Source organism: Muntiacus reevesi, chromosome 10 (assembly GCF_963930625.1).
Source record: "Muntiacus reevesi chromosome 10, mMunRee1.1, whole genome shotgun sequence".
In the NCBI taxonomy this organism is placed as follows: Eukaryota; Metazoa; Chordata; class Mammalia; order Artiodactyla; family Cervidae; genus Muntiacus; species Muntiacus reevesi.
Genome location: NC_089258.1, coordinates 32,869,760 through 32,888,277, shown reverse-complemented (window position 1 = coordinate 32,888,277; position 18,518 = coordinate 32,869,760). Strand labels below are relative to the sequence as shown.

Below are 18,518 nucleotides of genomic sequence, written 5' to 3'. Positions count from 1 at the left end.
TTAGGGACTTCCCTGGTGGTGCAGTGGATAAGAATCTGCCTGCCAATGTAGGGGACACAGGTTCAAGCCCTGGTCCAGGAAGATTTCACATGCCATGGGGCAACTAGGCCCGTGTGCCACAACTTCTGAGGCTGTGCCCTACAGCCCAAACATTGCAACTACTGAAGCCCATATGCCTAGAGCTGTGCTCCAAAATAAGAGGAACAACCACAATGAGAAGCCCACACACCACAACTAGAGAGAGCCCTCACGCAGCAACAAAGACACAGCGCAACCCAAAGTGAATACACGAGTTTTTAAAAAACAGTTTCTCTTTAGAAATGCAAACCAAAACTACAATGAGGTACCTACCACCTCACACCAGTCAGAATGACTGCCATTAAAAAGTCTACAAATAACACATGCTGGAGAGGATATGGAAACCCTCTTACACTGTTTCTGGGGATGTACACTGGTACAGCCACTACAGGGAACAGTATGGAGATTCCTCAAAAACTAGAGTTGCCATATGATCCTATAATCCCACTCCTGGGCATATACCCAGACAAAACTATAACTCAAAAAGATTCATGCACCCCTAAGTTCATAGCACTATTTACAGTAGCCAAGACAAGGAAAAGCCTAAAATGTCCATTGACAGATGAATGGATGAAGAAGATGTGGTACATATATACAGTGGGATGCTAATAAGCCATAAAAAAGCATGAAGTAATGCCACTCGCAGCAACATGGATAGACCCAGAGATTATCATACTAAGCAAAGTCAATCAGAAAGAGAAAGACAAATATGATGTGATATCACTTATAAAGTGGAATCTAAAATACAATACAAATCAACATATCTATGAAACAAAAACAGGCCCATAGATACATAGAAAAGACTGGAGGCTGCCAAGGCAGGGCTGGGGGGTGGTGTAGAAGAGGGAAGGAATGGGAGTTTGGGTTTAGCAAGCTATTATATATAGGATGGATAAACAACAAGGTCCTACTGTATAGCACAAGGAACTATATTCAATATCCTGTGACAAATCATAATGGAAAAGGATATGAAAAAGATATGTGTGTGTATGTGTGTATAATTGAGTCACTTTGCTGTACAGAAGAAATTAACATTGTAAATCAACTATAGTTCAATAAAAAATTTTTTTAAAAGGAAAAATCAGTTTTTCTTTAGAGTAATAGGATAGCTGTTGAATGGTTTTAGGCAAGAATGTCGAATGCTTACATCTGTACATTAGAAAGAGGACTTTGGCAGCACTGAAAAGGAACTGGCTTTGGAAGGGGTGAGCAAGACTTGCAGAAAAGCGACAAGCGGAGAGGCTGTTGAGGAATCCAGGTGAAGGTGATGGTGGACTGACAGTAGGTAAGAGGCTATGAGGATGGAGAAAGGTTAGGCAGACTTGGGGGAATATTTGGAAGCTAGAGGTCAGCAGGAGTGGGTAGTGGATGAACTGCAGAAAGTGAGGCAGATGGAGGCAAGAATGATTCAGATTTAGGATTCAGGCAACTAGAAAGGAGGCAGAGGTCCTTGCCGAGACAGGCAACAGGAGCACAGAACGTGGGATGGGGAAGATGAGTTCAAGCCCATGCTCTAGGCAAACTCATCAATTTGGTCATTCCTCTTGACTCCTTGCCTTCCACCCCAGCCCCTGACCAGTACCCCACCTAAATGAATCTGATCACTAGCTTCTCCATTCAAGCTTGCTCTCAACATCTAGAAAGATTTCCTTACTTGTCCATACTGACCCTGCCATAAACTTGTGGGTATTCACCTAAGCTGGGCTCACACTACCATAGTATTGACTCTTTTTCAACCCCACCTGTCACCAGGGTAGTAGTTTCAAACCTTTTCAGCGTTCTCCAGGTCTTCCAGCAGATGTTCTAAACCATTAGTTCTCAGAGTGTGGTTCTTGGATCAGCTTCATCAACAGCCAAGGGGAACCTGTCTGAAAAGCAAATTCTCTAATTTGATCTGAGACCTAGAGCTTACCATACTAAGCAAAGTCAATCAGAAAGACAAATACCATCAGACTCTAGGGGTGGGGCCTCCAAACTGGTGTTTTCACAAGTTCTCAAGCTTAGGAACCACTATTCTAATCTATGGAGATCTTTTTCTCTTTCGAACTTTCCCTGAGCCCCCCTCCACCTCTCCCAGGATCCCTAATTCCTGCCCTCGGTTCTTCTCCCAGGTAATCTAGTCTACCAGAACTCTCTCTCCAACAATCTAGTCAGCACCTCCCCCTGGGTCTCCTCAAATGTAAGTCCAAACCAAATTCTTCTCCTACCCCACCATCTAAGCCTACTCCATCTTTTATGTTTTTCTGCCGATTGATTTCATATTTCTGTAAATGGCATCACCTCCCAGCTCCCAGGCTGAAAATCACCAAGTCATCTCTGACCTCTTTGCCTCACCACTGAAATCCATCTCCCTTTCTATCACTTCTAGTTTATCATCCACTCCCTTCTATTTCCCCAGACCTTTAGCCTGACTACAGTCCTCCAGCACACTATTTTTTTTCATAATCTTCTTAAAAGGAAAACAGTTTTAAAAAACTATATACCCCCTTTAAAATTTTCAGTTGGCAACAAATAAATTTTCAGTAAAGCACACAGGAAAGATTCTTACAGGAACATCTCTGATATTTAAATTGGCTGTATTTGAACAAGTAACAGGATAAGTCTTCCCATAAGGGTTATGACATAACGAGGGCCCAGCACACTTAGGTGCTTTGTAGACATTATTGCTAGTCCTATCAGCCACCCTTCAGGAAAGGCATGTCTTCATTTCAAAGATAATAATGCTGAATTTCAGAGAGATGGCACTTGCCCAAAGCTACACAGCTAGTAAGTGGAAAAGCTAAGACTTGATCTCAAATCTTTTGCCCCACACCTTACTGCCTCATTTTGTGTGACTGAAGTCTTATATTAATGATGTCTACTATCAAAAAGCCAAGGTTAGCACCAGTAGAAGTCTATTTCCAGTGCATGGCCACCATTAGGTAAGCTTAACTGAGCATTGTGGTTTCTGATTTACAACACACTCAGATGCGCTAGAGAACCACAGATATTTCCCCTTTCTTTACAGATTTTTTAAAAATAGCAATAAAAAAAAAAAAATAGGCAATGACTGGCTCTGACTCAGAATATGACACTGTGCTTTGCTATGAGATAAAGTGGGAAGAAATCCTTCATGTAGTTACCTAGGCCAGCTGCCAGCCTTCCTGCCAATCACAGTTACAGATGGACAGTAGGTGGTTTCTTCATCTTCTCAGATCAGTGCCATCTTGTAAGATGTAGGAGAGGGTAAATTGAGGATAGAAATGAAGAATAAAACAGTTCAAAGGTATTTTTTCCTGTTGCTTTGCATATCCTGATTCGTGCCTATAAATGGATACCTCCTTAGAGAAAATAAGAAAATAGGATTAAGAGTCATGCATGTTCTGTACTATAAAGCCGTACAAATGGAACATGACTCAAGGTAAAGAAAGCATCTTTTATAGGTTTATTGGTCCATTACTTTAAGTTAATTGAGGTAAAGAAACCTTTTTAAAATTTACAAGCTAATAGTTTTTATCAAGCAATACAAATTCATTTGTTTTACCTTGAAATGTAATACTAATCCCATAATAAACAATGGACAGAATTTTTTTTTTTACACAGATATGAAAAAAAGTGGACAAAAACCTCATGCCAGCATCAAAAATGCAACAAGAATTTTTTTTTTCTTTTTATAATCTCTGGGTTCTGTAATAAACAAACAAAAAAAGGTGACATTCTTTTTAAAGTTTGGTAGCTTCATGAAACAAAGACTTCGATCTGTAAATCACTTTCTCATCTACAACACACATTCTCAAGCACATTTTTTTTTTCTTCACAGCTTTTGATTTGGCTTAATGGCAGCATGGATAGAACACATTTACACGGAGGACTTCATCAATACCTCAAGGATTTTCTTTTAAAATTTTAAGTGTAAAGAATGATTTCTCAAATAATAAACAGTCGATAATTTGGACATGACCTAAGCAAAAAGGTTTGGGTTTTTCCCTCCCCCGCCCCCCAACAGTTAAAAGTTAGAAAGTTTGCTGGCAGTTTATTTCATGGGAATCTATCAGATGTACCCCATGTCTGAACACACCCCCAACACACAGACATCCAGGGACAGAGGACGGGGCGGTACAAGGCAGGACCGAACCCCTGGGGTGCCCAGGGCATGGCGCTGACTGCTCCGAGATGCTGGTTTGTCACTTGACACGGGCCTCCCTTCGTCCCCCTGGGTCACATTTTTCGTTTGCAGTGTACTATCTCCTCCTCACTTCCCCACTGGGGAAAAAGCGAGCCCCCTTCCCTCCTTCCAGCATCACCTGTGACTGGAGGGATGGTCTGAGACTGTGAGCCAGCCTGTCACGCAGCGGTGTTGGCTGGGTTACCTGCTCACACCCGGCCTACAGGGGGCCCAGAATCACCTGGTGAGAGGGCCACAGTGCCTGGAGAGGTGCACTGTGTGACACCCAACCGCTGGCTTTTATTAATAGCAAAAGCTCTGTGACAGAGGACTAAATTATGTGAGTCAACACCATGTGTTCGTTGTTTTTTTGGCATTTCAACCAGTGGAGAATTTCTATGTAAAATACGCTACTCGGAGGCCCCCACGGTATCTTTTAAAAAGCTGCCCTATAGAATCGGGGTAAACCTTTAATATTGTCATCATCTATAGAGTTCTTTGTATCTGTGATTTGTCGATGCTGATACCATAATATCCTCTACAATAAAAAATGTGCCAAAAGGCACTAAATGCATCTTTCACACTTGAAAACAACAACAACAAAAAAGGTTTTGTGGTCCCTGTATCTCCTGACATTATCAAAAAATATCATTTGGCAATAGCAATACTTAGTTTTCTCTTCCCAAAAGGCAGCCCTAATTATGAACCTCACTTTCTGGCTTGTTTCTTTAAGAGAAATGAAGACTGGCTAGGTTAGGCCTCAAGTGTTTAAACTGAACAACTGATTACATCTCTAAAAACTCTTTTCTATCCAGAATCTAAAAAACAGTAGTTGAAGAATAAGGCATATTAGTAGGTGTTGACAAATTCTCAGAAAGTACAGTTAGGCTTTTAACAGTCTGTGGCATGTCCAAAAGTCTGGATTTGTTGATTTTCAAGTGCTAAATAAACAATGTTTATGAATGAGACAAATATCTTACTGGTTTGTTAGAGTTATTTTTTCCAAGCACTTATTTACAGGCTAGCTATGGTAGTAAAAACTACCTGGATAACATTTTTTTTTTTTTTTTTTTTTGCCACACAGAAAGGGTTAGACAGTCATACCCAGAGAACATTTCAAACATGTACGATTGAGAGAACAGTCACACCCCCATAACACCCCTCCCCCAAAGCTTTTCTAACATAGACAACCCTGTGCCTGAGCTGATCTGTGCAACATGGGGAGACCAAGTACCCTCAGCCTAAAAAGCTGGCTACCTACTGGGTGGGCTGATGAAAAGTTCCTTAAATTCACTGAATTCAAAACCATAAGGAGGTGAACAGCTCCAACACACCCAGCTCCATCTGTAGGTCTGGCCCAGAGGGTGGCAGGCAAATTTGAGGGAAATGCCGTCGGAAGAAGAGACCAGAGTCAGTGAGTGAGTAAGCGGGTGTGTTCCACCTGGTGGCCCCTTGAGGACTCTGGGAAGGGAGAAGGTAGACCCAAATCCCCAACATAATTTTGAGTTACCCCAGCCTGATGATGAGATCACCTTGTTTCCACAGACCTTGAAAGTAGGCCATGAGAGAGAAGGCGGGGACCAGGACTGGTGTGCCCTACCCTGACCACACACAGACCTACACTGGCCTCATCTGTTTGGGTCTCGGGATGGGTTGAAACTGGGCTTCACCCTGGCTGCTCTAAAGGGCTGTTTCTGCTCAGAAGACGGGCTAGTCTGGACTTTGCTCTCCCTTCACTCTCACCAGCTCAGGATACAGGGCAGAGAAGGAGTCTCATGAGACTCAGTGAACGGCGTCAAAACAGAATCAAGTGCCCGCGACTTCAATGCTGTCAACAGCAGGGCCAAGTCATACAAACTCCGAGTGCCTCTTGGGCTGATACCCTCCCAAGAGCAAGCCCACGTGCAGACAGCCACATGGCAGGTGCCGTTCTCTAGACTGAACTGCCCGGCGTTCCAACACAAACGGCAGCCTCACAAGGAATGAGGGCCAGGTGTGCCTTTTATTCCGCCCCTTGTGGATGGCGACTGAGAAAACACATTCAACTCAACAACACGTAAGACACCCTCTGGGTGTGGCTGAAATTTGGCATGAAGACACACTTAGGTTACATTCACCACCATCCCCAGAGGTGTGCTGGTTTTTGTTATTTCAGCTAAAGAAAGGTGTGTGGCGGGTTCAATGAGCAGCACAGTGAAATACGAGCCAGTCACGTCCATAATCGCACTTATCTGAGGAATCATCGTTAAGTCTTAATAAAGGATAAAACCCAACCCCGAACCTGGCCTGAGCAAGAGCAGAGGTTCCTTGCTTTAAGCACAGTAGCTGAGAGCCTTCTTGGCAATCCAGCATGGGGTAAGGAAGAGCAGTGTCCTGAAAATGCTATAAATCACCACTGCTCTATTCAACCTCACCTGCATCTCTAAGATTGCTCAGTTTCTACGAGTCCTCTCTTCTGCCCTAGCCTGGACTTCTAACGCAGGTGAATGGAACCTTCCACTTCCCCAGCCCAGGGACAGTCAACAGGGATGACTTTCCACTCCACTGCTATGTACTCAAGTTTCAACCTGTCCACATGTGTCTAAGGTTAAGACACATCCTCAAGCAAACATCTCCTGGAAAATAAACACAAGACAGGAGTTGGTGATTCACGACTTTGCGGAGCCATGAAGGATAGGGTGACGAACCCTCTAGGAGGCAGTCTTTGGCACAGAGGTCTCTGGGTTACACTTCTCATGGGGAATCACCTTTGTGATGATGGAGATAAAGAGGTGAATGCTTGGGGCTGCGGACCTTCAGTGGTGGGACCCATGGGGATGCGAAGGGCTGGAGAGTCTCCACCACTGCCTACTATCCCTTGCCTTCTGGGCCAGCCTCCTCACCTCATCAGATGCCAGCCAGAAGTAAGGGACAAAGGTTCATTTTCTGGAATGACCACTCCTCCAAGGAAGGCTGCAAGGTACCCTGGTCCTCCAAGCTCTGCTAACAGTGGCACGCTAGAGGTTGGTTTGCCTCATTCCAGCTCTCCCTGGAGGCGTAAAGTGCAGGCACTTCACTGAGGGACCAAACAGAGAAAGACAAAAGCCAAAGGTGCCTACAATGCTTCAGAACCAGTCTTCTGCCTCCAATCATGTAAGAGGATGCCTGTGCACCCCACCCACCTCCATACGTCCCAGCAAGGAACCTGATGGGCTTCTTTGAAGGGCTGCCTTCTTGCACAACTGACCTCCCACAGGAACGTCCGTGGGCTCTGGCCAGTAGCGGCAGACTAGAGTCTAGTCTTCCTGTAATTCCTCCCACGGTTCTTCCCAAGCATTCATCATGCCGGGCATGTTTAAAGCATACGTTCCACCAGGCAAGACTTTGCATGTTTGCCAAGATGAGTGTTCGCCTCTGGGACAGTCTAGTGTCTTCTGCCAAATATCCATAGAAGGCCATCAACCCACTATCAGTTACACGCCCTGATTCTACCAGCAAGCTGTCAGGCTGGACCCACACAACTACAGCCACACCAATAGGATGGTTTAGAGGTAGAATGAAACACTGAATCACCCCTCGGGGTCAATGAACTGTTCTTACCCTTTTTCTCCACTGAATCATCTCTAATTGTACCAAAAGGAAGATTCATATCAGAGGATTTTAGAATGGCACAAACGGGGTCTAACAGCGCAAGAAAGTACCAACTGACACACACATTATCACTTCAACCGTGACTTTTTCAGACATGATGAACACAGAACCAAGCTCTTCTGGGTTGTCCAATGGCTGCCCCACCAGCATCACAGCCATGGCTGCCCCAAGATCAACGCTGCAGCTGGAAGCACGATGCAGTGACCTCAGGAGGTTGCATGCTGACCAGTATTTGCAGGTTCACTTGAAAACACAGCAGTGTCTCAGCACAGCTATTTCATTAAAAACAACCAAACAAACAAAAATAATACTATCGCTTATTTGAGGCTCAGATTTGTAATTTTATAGAGATGAGCCACAGACAAAAGAACACAAACATGACATAGGTAGTTTCACTTCAAGAGGGGAAAGATAATAAGCTGGAGGAAGAGATCCTTTTTGTCTATTTTGTGTTGACACATTTGAAAAGGAAACCTGCTATGACTCTGAAATGAAGGCTTCAAATGGAGCCAGGAGGAGATGTGAGCTTAACTAGAAGCAAAGAATTTGCTGTCACACACGTCATCTTCGAGGCCCATCTGGATGCAGGCTCTTCTTTCTGACTAGGAAACAGTAAAGTTAAAGCACTTCATGTAGAGCATTCATTCACACTATAGTTTACAAACCTTAACTATATCCTAAGAACACGCCAGCCTCTCCCCCAAAGGTTGCCCAAACGTTCAGTGGACACAGGAGGAAACATTAAAACTAGCAATTTTTGGTGAGGTAAAGGCAAATTGCACAAAGCGGACATGGGAGGTGGGGCTTGGTATATGCCCGCTGACCTCAGCAACTCAACAACTCAGTTATTCCAATTTCAAGACAACAGATGACCCCTATCAGGCCTGTCTCTCTACCCTGATGACATTTAACAAGCAAAAGAACGGTGAAGAACGTCACAGAGAAAAATGCACCCTTTTCTTTCATTTTACACAAAATAGCTCCCAATCTACTACATTTTAGTGTCAGAAAATGAGTCTGGGGAACACTGCTCCCTCCACTCCCCAAGGCATCGGCATAGGGACAAGGACGCTGGCTGGCTGGCTTGAGTGTGGACGCACCAAGTCACCGATTTAAACGGTCCTACATGAACCAGAAACCGTAACATAGGTGTCACTCATGACGGGCAGGCAGCAGGCCACACTCAGAGCCACACAGGCCACTGTATATACATTAGGGACTTCTCCTGGAGGCGCCGACACCACCTTCCAGGCTGAGATGCGTCAAGGCCCATGGAGGCCAATGTCAGAGCGGCCGGGCATCCACAGAAAGCAAGAGCTGCCTCCTGTTCATGCCTTCCTCACGGCCTGGTGAAGCAGGACCCGGTTCTCTTCCTCAGCAGGCAACTCTGCTGGCCCCAGAGAAGGGACTGTAATGAGATGTCAGGATGTCAGCTGAGGGCTGACGTGTGCCTCAGTTTCAAATCTTTGGAGTGTCCCACCGAGCAGGTTCCTTCACACCACGGAGGCACGCTTCTTCCGCCGAGAGATGACGACAGCCCTTTATGGACTCCAGCAAGGAATAAATACTCATGGAAAACAACTGTCGGACGAAGGGGTGGGGGGGAGGAATACACCGAGGAGAGATGCTGCTGTGGCTGTCTTCTCGGCGCTGCGTGTCCGGCACCGCAGGGACATTCCGGGGTGGGTGCCAGGCCCTGCGTGGGTAGTCCCGAGAAGGAGCTTACTTGGCCTCTTGCTTCTCCTGCAGTAGCGGGATGATCGACTCCCACGCCATGAGGCACTGGAACGACAACACACACACTGCGCATCAGCGTGGAGATGCAGATTTCAGGGTCAGCTTTGAGCTACCCTCCCACAGTCAATCTGCTGGGTCACCTTTGCCTAATGACGCCCTACACGGGTTATTCAGAGCTAGCAGAAAGGAGGGAGGCCACAGACGCTTGTTTTGACTACACCCCCCTCCCCCATCTCTAGGAAAGGCAGCAATGTCTCTGTGAAGCCTAAACGAACTATCTGCAAAGCTCATCCCAGTGAGTGGAAAGGTATTCACTGGAAGAAATCCCCTCCCTTCCAAAACCTGAACAGAGAGGCAGGCTGCAAACTCTTGGTGAGGCCCCAGGTTCCCATCTGGGGTGGAGACACTGCTCCACGTGTGGGTGGCAGGATAGAAACCATCTTGGAATGGGCCAGACGTGTGACTCAGGGCGCTCTCGTTCAGCCACCTCAGTTTAAGGTGGAGAACTACACGAGGCCTTCCTGAGAGGCAGCACCAGGGTGAAGCAGGACGCTGTGCTGAGTCATTGGGGAGGCGGAGACACGAACAGAGGGGAGGAGACACACATCCCCAAGTCAAGCTGGGGGAAGGGAGTGGTGAACAGCTCACCGCTTCCTTCCTTGGTGACTCTGAAGTTGGAGAAGAAGAAGCTGGACTCAGACCCTGCCCTACAGAAGGAAGCCTGGGGAGCCTCGAGGACCTTGCTGTCAGAGAAAGACCCAGTGTGGGGTTGGTGACATCCTGGGTCCCGCTCTCTACCTCTGCCATCATCTCTCATCTGGAAGGTTCTATGTTGGTGACGGGGACCAAGGCCATACCAGCTTGCCTGCTTGCTAGCTTCCTTTTTATAATTTTAAAGACATATTTTATTATACAACTATTACATGGAAACATTTTCACTGTAAAAAAAATTCAAACAATACAAATGAACCAACTAAACACCAGCTTTCTTTACCAAGTGAACTACTGGCCAAATGCTCAAGCTTTTTCCCACCCCAGGACCCTTACATACGTTGTCCCCTTTGCCTGGAATATTTGTTCCTTGTCTCTGCAACTCAGGTTAAAAGTTATGTCCTCAGACTTTCCTGCCCACTCTGCTTGCCTCTTCCATCCCGATCTGAATGACGCCTCCCTCGACTTTCCTCCCAGCTTCCTGTTCTTTTCCTGGAGGGCCTGCCTCTCTCTGAAGAGGTGGGATTCTTGACTTAACGTGTCTCCTCCACTAGACAGGGGCTTCTCTGGTAGCTCAATTGGTAAAGAATCTCCTGCAATGCAGGAGACCCTGGTTTGATTCCTGGGTCAGGAAGATCTGCTGGAGAAGGGATAGACTATCCACTGGAGTATTCTTGGGCTTCCCTTGTGGCTCAGCTGGTAAAGAATCTGCCTGCAATGCAGGAGACCTGGGTTTGATTCCTGGGTTGGGACGGTACCCTGGAGAAGGGAAAGGCTACCCACTCCAGTATTCTTGCCTAAAGAATTCCATGGACTGTATGGTCCATGGGGTCGAAAAGAATAGGACACGACTGAGCGACTTTCACTTTCACTTTCCACTGGACAAAGGGGTCCTTAATGGCAGGAGTCCTGCTGCTCTATCGATGTGTACAAGGTACACAGATAGTACACAAAAAGCATCTGCCAAGACGAGGCCCCAGGACAGGGGCCCTGTTTGTAGTATAGTGGGAGGACACAGATGAAGGTCCTGGGTTTGAGATCTGTGCGCTGGGAACACTGGAATTAATCACCAAGAAGAGGAGGGGACATCAGCTGAGTTGGCCCTGGTGCAGTGGGAAGGTGGGGGACAGTGAGGGTGGGAGGGAGGGATGGAAGCCCCATTCACTGCATATCAACCACATGCCAGGCATATTCCAGGTGCTCAGGCATCATTTCATTGTTTCTTCACCATCATTCAGATGAAGAAACAAAGGCAGAGACAGGCACCCTGCCTAACAGCCCAGTCAGCAGAGGAATGAAGCCTTGGCTGCACCTGGAATGATCTTTCCACCTGTAGGCAGGCAGGACTGTCTCCCTCACTGACAGTGTGTGGGAATCCTCAGACCTGTGGACCCAGTGGAGCCAAGTCTGACCCTAGTTCAGTCATTCACAAGCTCTGTGCCCTTGGGCAGAGGTTTAAAACCTGGCTGAGCTTCCATGTCTTCAGCTTTAAATTGAGAGCCTCTAAAATCCACTTCACAGTGTTATGGTGAAGGTTAAGTTTAAATTTAACAAGCTGACATGTGCAAAACATCCAGCCCAATGTCAACTCAGAAACACAGCAAGTGTCCGGGAGAGAGGTACTGAGAAAAGGAGAATGGCCCCTCCCCTTTCCCCCTGAAACAGTCCATCCTCAGACCTGGCAGGTAAGGGCCATTCCATGACTCTTTCCCTTAGCTCTCCTCCAAATTAAGACACAGACACTACCTCTGAGCAGGCCAGTGCATCAGTGTTTTTGAAGGAGATGGATTCCTCCAGTTTGGGCGGAGGACATATTTCTAGAATTGTGGTGGGAGTAGCTGAGTTAATGTTTGTCCAGCTTGATTTCAAGTCTACAGGTTACTTGTTGAACTATGACTGGGCCATTCTTCATCTTCATTAAGCTTTTAAGAAATACTAGGATTCATTAGCAACCATGCTCTAGAATTGAATGTGCTAGGGGCAAACTTTGACTGAGGATATTCGGCTGCAGCTTGATGACAGTCGAGTGTGTGTGCATGTGTGCATGTGTGTGTGTGTGTGTGTTGGGGGTGCTTAATTTGAAGTCCACAGGTCAAGGGATTCATTAAAAAAAACCTGTTTTTTAGTGTTAATAGTTTTCCTTTGTAATCCTATATCCTTTTGTATTAGGTATTTAAAAACAGTATTTTAAAGTCTATTTTAAAAAACAAACAGTATTCTAGCAAGGAGGTTCAAGGCTTCGCCAGATGACCAAAGAGATCCATAGGAGAATAAATGCGAAGAACCCTTGGGTGCAGAACCACAGAACAGCCTGAAGGGCCCCAAAGCTCCATCAACTGACTGGGAAGCAGCTGCTAGAAGAACTAGAGGACTTGGAGGGTAAAACCACAGTTTCATCAGCAGGGTGAAACCCCTGTGGGCACGTGAGGGGGGCTCCCGGTTCCAAACCCAGCACCGCATCTAGCAGAGCGGGGCGAGGACACACGGGGCTCACTAAGACTAAACATGTAAATTAAGGGAAGGAGATGGGACTGGCAGGATCCTTCTGGCCTTCTGGCAGGCCCTGACCAGAGGCTCTGGCTAATAAGGGGAGGACTGTCGTCTCAACATCAGCTCATTACCTTCTCGTAATACTGGATGTTCTTGTCGGCCATTCCCATGAGCAGCTGCCGGAAGTCCTGTCTCTTGTTGTTCTGCCACCTCTCCATGTCGGCTTTCAGATCAGCATTGAAACACTCCATCCGATCCTGACATTTCTCCACATCTGCTGGGACCTGGGAGGGGAATGCGTACATGAGAGCTCTGTATTTACAACAAGGACCTCATGCCCCTGTGCTCACGCGTTTGAGAGAGGCCAGAATACTGCCTTAAAATGCCATGAACATTCCCTCCTTTGGAGGTGCAGGCATAGCCTTGGGTTTCCAAGTGAAGAAAGGAATTTTGAAAGGTACCATCCCTGACCCAAATTTTCAAACCCATCCAAGCTAAACGGTGACTCATGGGGAAAACGCCTGTCTGTTTACAAACAGGAAGAAGAAACGCTGTGATTCAGAGTCATCGGTCTTTGGTTCCTTTTAGGAGTTGCCCATCTGTAAGTGAAAGTGTATGTAGGTTTCGTAAGCATACACCAGTGTTTGCCCTGCTATGCTCCGATGCCCCATACTGAAAGCAGAAGATCGGTGTTTTCACATCACATGAACTGTCCATTACCCATGATGTTTCTCATTAACCAGAGAATTCACTGCAATATGAAGACAACTGACCCACTTTACAAATCAGCTGGAGACTTATCCACGCACTCTCAGATAGCAGGTAATCAAAAATAGAGTTAAAACTGGGTAATTCTGGGGAAATGGAAGGCAAGTTGTTCATGCATGCCATAAACCATGAAATTCAAAGAAGAAATATACAGCAGGCTAGTTCTAGTTTTTCTTAAGGAAGTTTAGAAGACTTTCTCAAAATAGAACTAGGTTGCCTGAATTTCACAACTTTCACTTTGCTTTGGTGAGTTTCATCCACTCTACACAGTTGGAAAGAAAACACCCAATCTTAAAAGAAGGTAATGGGAAATGGTAACCCTGGTACCCCAAACACAAAGCTGGCTTCTCTCCTAACTCAAGAGGCTCCACTGGACTTTGATGGCAGCCAGGGAGTCAACCTGCCCAAAGCTGGGTCACACAGTCACCTACCAAATGCTTTCCCAAAACAAGTGAGGCCTTGTACATTTTGTGTGCTGGGGCCTCTGATCCCGAATGTAACCATCAAGGTCAATCTCTACCAACAGGGAAGTTTTATACCCAGACATTATGGGCAAGGAGCCCAGAAACAAGGCAAGCCTGGGGGAGTTGACTCTTTCAGGGTTTCCAAAGTGCTGAGGGCACTTGGCCGTCTGCCAGCCAGACCACTGGGCCATGGCTGCGTACGCAAGAGCAGGGGAACGGGAGCCACCCAGGTGAAGGAATTCAAGTGTTGTCTGGCAGGGAAACTATCCTGGGAGAGACGAGGATGAGTGAGAGAAGAAGATATAGTCAGATATCCTGGGCAACAACTGAAAAGAAAAGAAATCTGGGGAATTCCCTGATGGTTCAGTGACTAGGATATTGATGGTAAGTGCTTCCACTACTGTGGACTCAGATTCAATTCCTGATTGGGGAACTAAGATCCTGCAAGTTACTCAGCAAAACAAAACAAGCAAGAACGTTTAAGGGCTGGGGTAAGTGTCCTCTAAAGCACTTCAATTCCTGGAGGAAATTTTATAAAGGACACAATTTTTATTTTCTGATGCCAGAACCGAAGTCACTTTTGCCCTTCCCTGCTGATTCACCTGTTACTCTTGGCCACCTTGGGGGAAACTGAAGTAAAAACAACACTGCCTTGACTTTGCATCTGCAAAGTCTGCAGAGCATCCCTGGCAAACATCCTGGGAACCAGCCTCAGCAGGCACCCAGCAAACCAGGCTCCAGATGCCTCCCCGCCCTCCCAGCAGGCACAGTCCACTTCCCATATTCCTCTTGCAACCATTGCTAATTTTAGCATCTGGGGAAAAGTGTCCAGAAACAACATCCTGTATGCTTAACAAAACTGCTGCGGCAAGGAGGAAAGCCAGGCTCTGAAAGGAAGACTTCCTGGACAGGTGAGAAGAGGCGGGTAGGCTCTCTGATTCCAGGGAGTGCTCGTCTAGGAAAGATGCCTGGGTCTGGTCTGGGGATGGAAACTCTGGATTGTATGGTTACCCGAGCCTCAATGTGGGAAATGCTTTTAGCTTATCATTTTCCCAACATATTCCACATGGGGTACAGGGGGGGACATGAAAGTGCTGAAGTCTCAGAAGGCAGATCTTGTCTCAAGTCACCCAGAGTCTAGGTGGGAAGAAAACAAATGTGGCTGGACACGGAGGGGAGATGGTTCAAGGGCTTTCACTTCACTTGGAGCCTGTGACACGCACACTGTGAGGAGGAGCTGGAGAGTGAGGACAACGTGGACGGGGGAGATGGGAGGAATACCACTTAGGCGACACTTAGATGGCGGAGGCACTTTCCCAGTGTTACAGCGGTTAAGAATTCACCTTGCTATTCAGGACGTGGGTTCAACCCCTGGTCCAGGAACTAAGACCCACATGACCCGGCAGAGATCCCACGTGCTACAACTAAGACCCAGTCAAACAAATAAATGTTAAAAAAAAAAAAAAAAAGATGGTGGAAGTGGGGACCTGTGGCTCCAGAGGGACAGACAAGTGACGAGAGGTGAGACAACCCCTGGACCCACCTCAGGAACAGCTCACAGGCCACAGACCCCCAAAGACAGAGAGAGAGAGAGAGAGAGAACCCCAGCTGGCAGAGAACAAAGAGTAGAACTCCTGGAAGGGTCTACACATACAGGGTTACTAAAGGAGTCAGCAAAAGTTATTAAGAAACCCGGACACAGAAGCAGGAAATAAGTCAGAGCGAGCAGAGCCACAGAAGCACGAGGATGGAGGAGGTGGGGGGAATGGGAGTTTAAAAGAAGAGAATAACAGGAATCCTGTGTTAAGAGGTGAGCTGTACTCTGAAGTAACCAGCTACTGAACTGGCCAACTTTATGGAGAGAAGGGCCGCTGGGGCTTGCGTTCCTCTTGTTTTTGTTTCTTTCTGGATGGTGTCTCAGTCTACCCATGAGCAACCACCAGCATTCCCTCCTATCTCAGTGTTTCGATTTTTTGACTGAGATACTCTTAGAGGTATTGTCTGGAGGGGTTAGAGATGAAAATATCCAATGCTAATGGCTGGTGCTGCCACTCACAACACACCAAGGAGGACAAAAAAGTGTCCAGATAAGACTTCGCTGTTATTTAGTCGCTAAGTCATGTACAACTCTTTTATGACCCTGTGGATTGTATTCCGCCAGGCTCCTCTGTTCATGGGATTATCCTGGCAAGAATACTGGAGTGGGATGCCATTTCCTTCTCTAGGGGAATCGTCCCAACCCAGGGATCAAACCTGCATCTCTCATGGCTCCTGCATTGGCAGGAGCTCATTACCACTGAGCCACCTGGGAAGCCCCAGAGGAGACCTCATGAGACCAAAATTTCTGAAGAGAGGACATTCTTCATATTGGTTCCCTTACCTCTCATGAGAAATTCCATTACACAATATGAGTTATGGAGTGAAGGGAGAAGGGTAACACGGGAGGAGATAAAGCATATATCTGTGCTAGAGAGCAGGGCGGGAATGTGAATTCACTCAGCATTCAATGAGAAATCTATCACTGAGCTCTTTCCATGAAACAGGTATTGCTCGGCCCTACATGTGAATCTCTAAGTTTCCTTCTTGGAGGTAGGCTGGAGACGTCATATTATCTGCTCCCATGATGACAGTAGGTTAATAAAGTCCGCAAAGATTACGTAAGGCAGACATGACCCCAGTACCAGGGGAAAGAGGGGACTCATGGCTGCTGGGGGACAGGGACTGGGACCAATGACAGAGTCAATTCAAGACAGTCGTCTTCTCAGTCACGTGCTGCTAACTGAAAAACAGGCAGAGCTTCCTAACTGGTGCCGTGTCAACAAAAGCAATACTGGTTCCCCCACCGCCCCCCCCAGCCCCCTAGGAAGTCAGAGCTGGCCACCTCCATTTTCAATCAATCTGGTCTTCAAACCCAATGTTCCATACAAATATTTACATTTTCTATGTGACCTGTGAGATGGAAGAGAAGTTAAGAAAACATTGAGGCAGGGTAAAGTTTGAAAGAGGCTACTGAATTTGGCAAATATTCAGTAAGAACACTTTAAAAAAAAAATAGATAAAAAGAAGCAAACTTCAGAGAATGGCTGGCGAGGAGGGAAATGTGAGCGCCCGAGACCTGAGAAGAGCGGACACGCTGAGGAGAGAGGAGCCCTGAGCTCACACGCACGATGGCTGAATGGACGGGCAGACACAGACTAAGAGCCCAGGCAGGCCCAGGTTCTCCCCCCAGCCCCTCCGCCATCAGCCACACATCTTCCAAAAGCAGGAAGCCTCCCCCTCAATGAAGCAAAGGTTGCTGGGAGCCCTCGCAGGGGGGATAAAGGGCTCCAGCTTGGAAACCAGACAAACGAGGGTCCAATTCCAGCTCCACCACGCGTGAGCTTCTGTGGGTGGGTCACACAAGTCCCCTGAGCCCTGGCTGCTCATCTGTAAGGTGGGAACTGCATTGATAGAGGCTGTTGTAGGAATTAAACCATGGAGGCGACAGAGCCCTGCCCTGCTGTGGCGGATTACTCTGGCTTCCTACACCAGACTGAGGTCATGGCTCCTGTGCAGAGAACTGGGAGTCATCAGGCGTGCCTCTCCTCACTCAGCAGAGGTATCTGGAAACCACAGACACTCCTGCAGAACTCTCAGGCCTGTGGAAGCTCCATATTCAGAAGTCCCCTTGTTTCTATCTGCTATTTCAGAACTGGAGTTCTTGCTACCCACTGCCACATCCCCCTCATTCCAGAACATTCACCATTCTGGTGGTTCTGAGAAATTGTAAAGGCCCACCACCTTTGAGAGGCTCGTCCAAGTGACCTCCAGCACTCCTTCCCCTCCTCTCCCGAGCTCACCCTGAGAAGCGGTACATCTTGTCTTCTGTTCCATCCACACCCACACCACACACCTCCGTCTGCAATGATGCTACCCACCTCCAACAGCCTCTGGAAGGATCCAGTACCAGGCACCGGATCCGGTACCAGGCTTCAGTGGGTCGGGGTCTGGAACAGCCCTTCTCTCTTCTAACTTTTCATAAAACATTCTCTCTTGGCATCTCTCCTTTTTTAATTTTTTGAATCAACATGTGACTATATAAGCATTTGCAAAGAGTCAAACACAGAATATAATGTGCCTGATCCCCCGTGGTTTACCTTCACAGGAGTCCACATTAGAGTATACATGCTTCCCACCCAGTTTTAAAGGCAATTCCTTGGGCCCCCTCTGTTTCCACTAATAGCTTTGATAGTGTCCCTTTGATAGCTTCTAAGGAAGGGCAATTTCTCAGATTTCCCAAAGTCCGTGGTCCCGACAGAGGCAGCAAAAAGCAGCCAGCTCCCTCCCTGCTCAGTGCATTTTCATTTCTGCAAATTAAAATCAAAATTAAAATAAGGAAGCCAATTCTGCACAATCAAAGCTCCACGTGCCTGAGGATAAACCACCTCAGGGTCTGCAGACTTTCCTCCACCTAAAACCAAAGCAATCTTTAAATTCTATGACACAAACATTTTCCC

The 18,518-nt window shown here is 46.9% G+C and overlaps 1 protein-coding gene across 1 annotated transcript in view; it reads right to left on the bottom strand.

Moving 5' to 3' along the window:
- Nucleotides 1–3,470: 3,470 nt before the first annotated feature.
- SNX30 (sorting nexin family member 30) overlaps nt 3,471–18,518 on the bottom strand; it is a 103,275-nt gene continuing 88,227 nt past the window's right edge. The window contains exons 8-9 of the mRNA XM_065946478.1: nt 12,922–13,074; nt 3,471–9,634 (exon numbers count right to left, since the gene is read on the bottom strand). Coding sequence (XP_065802550.1) covers nt 9,575–9,634; nt 12,922–13,074 — 213 coding nt within the window. The 3' untranslated portion in view covers nt 3,471–9,574. The remainder of the gene's footprint in view (nt 9,635–12,921; nt 13,075–18,518) is intronic.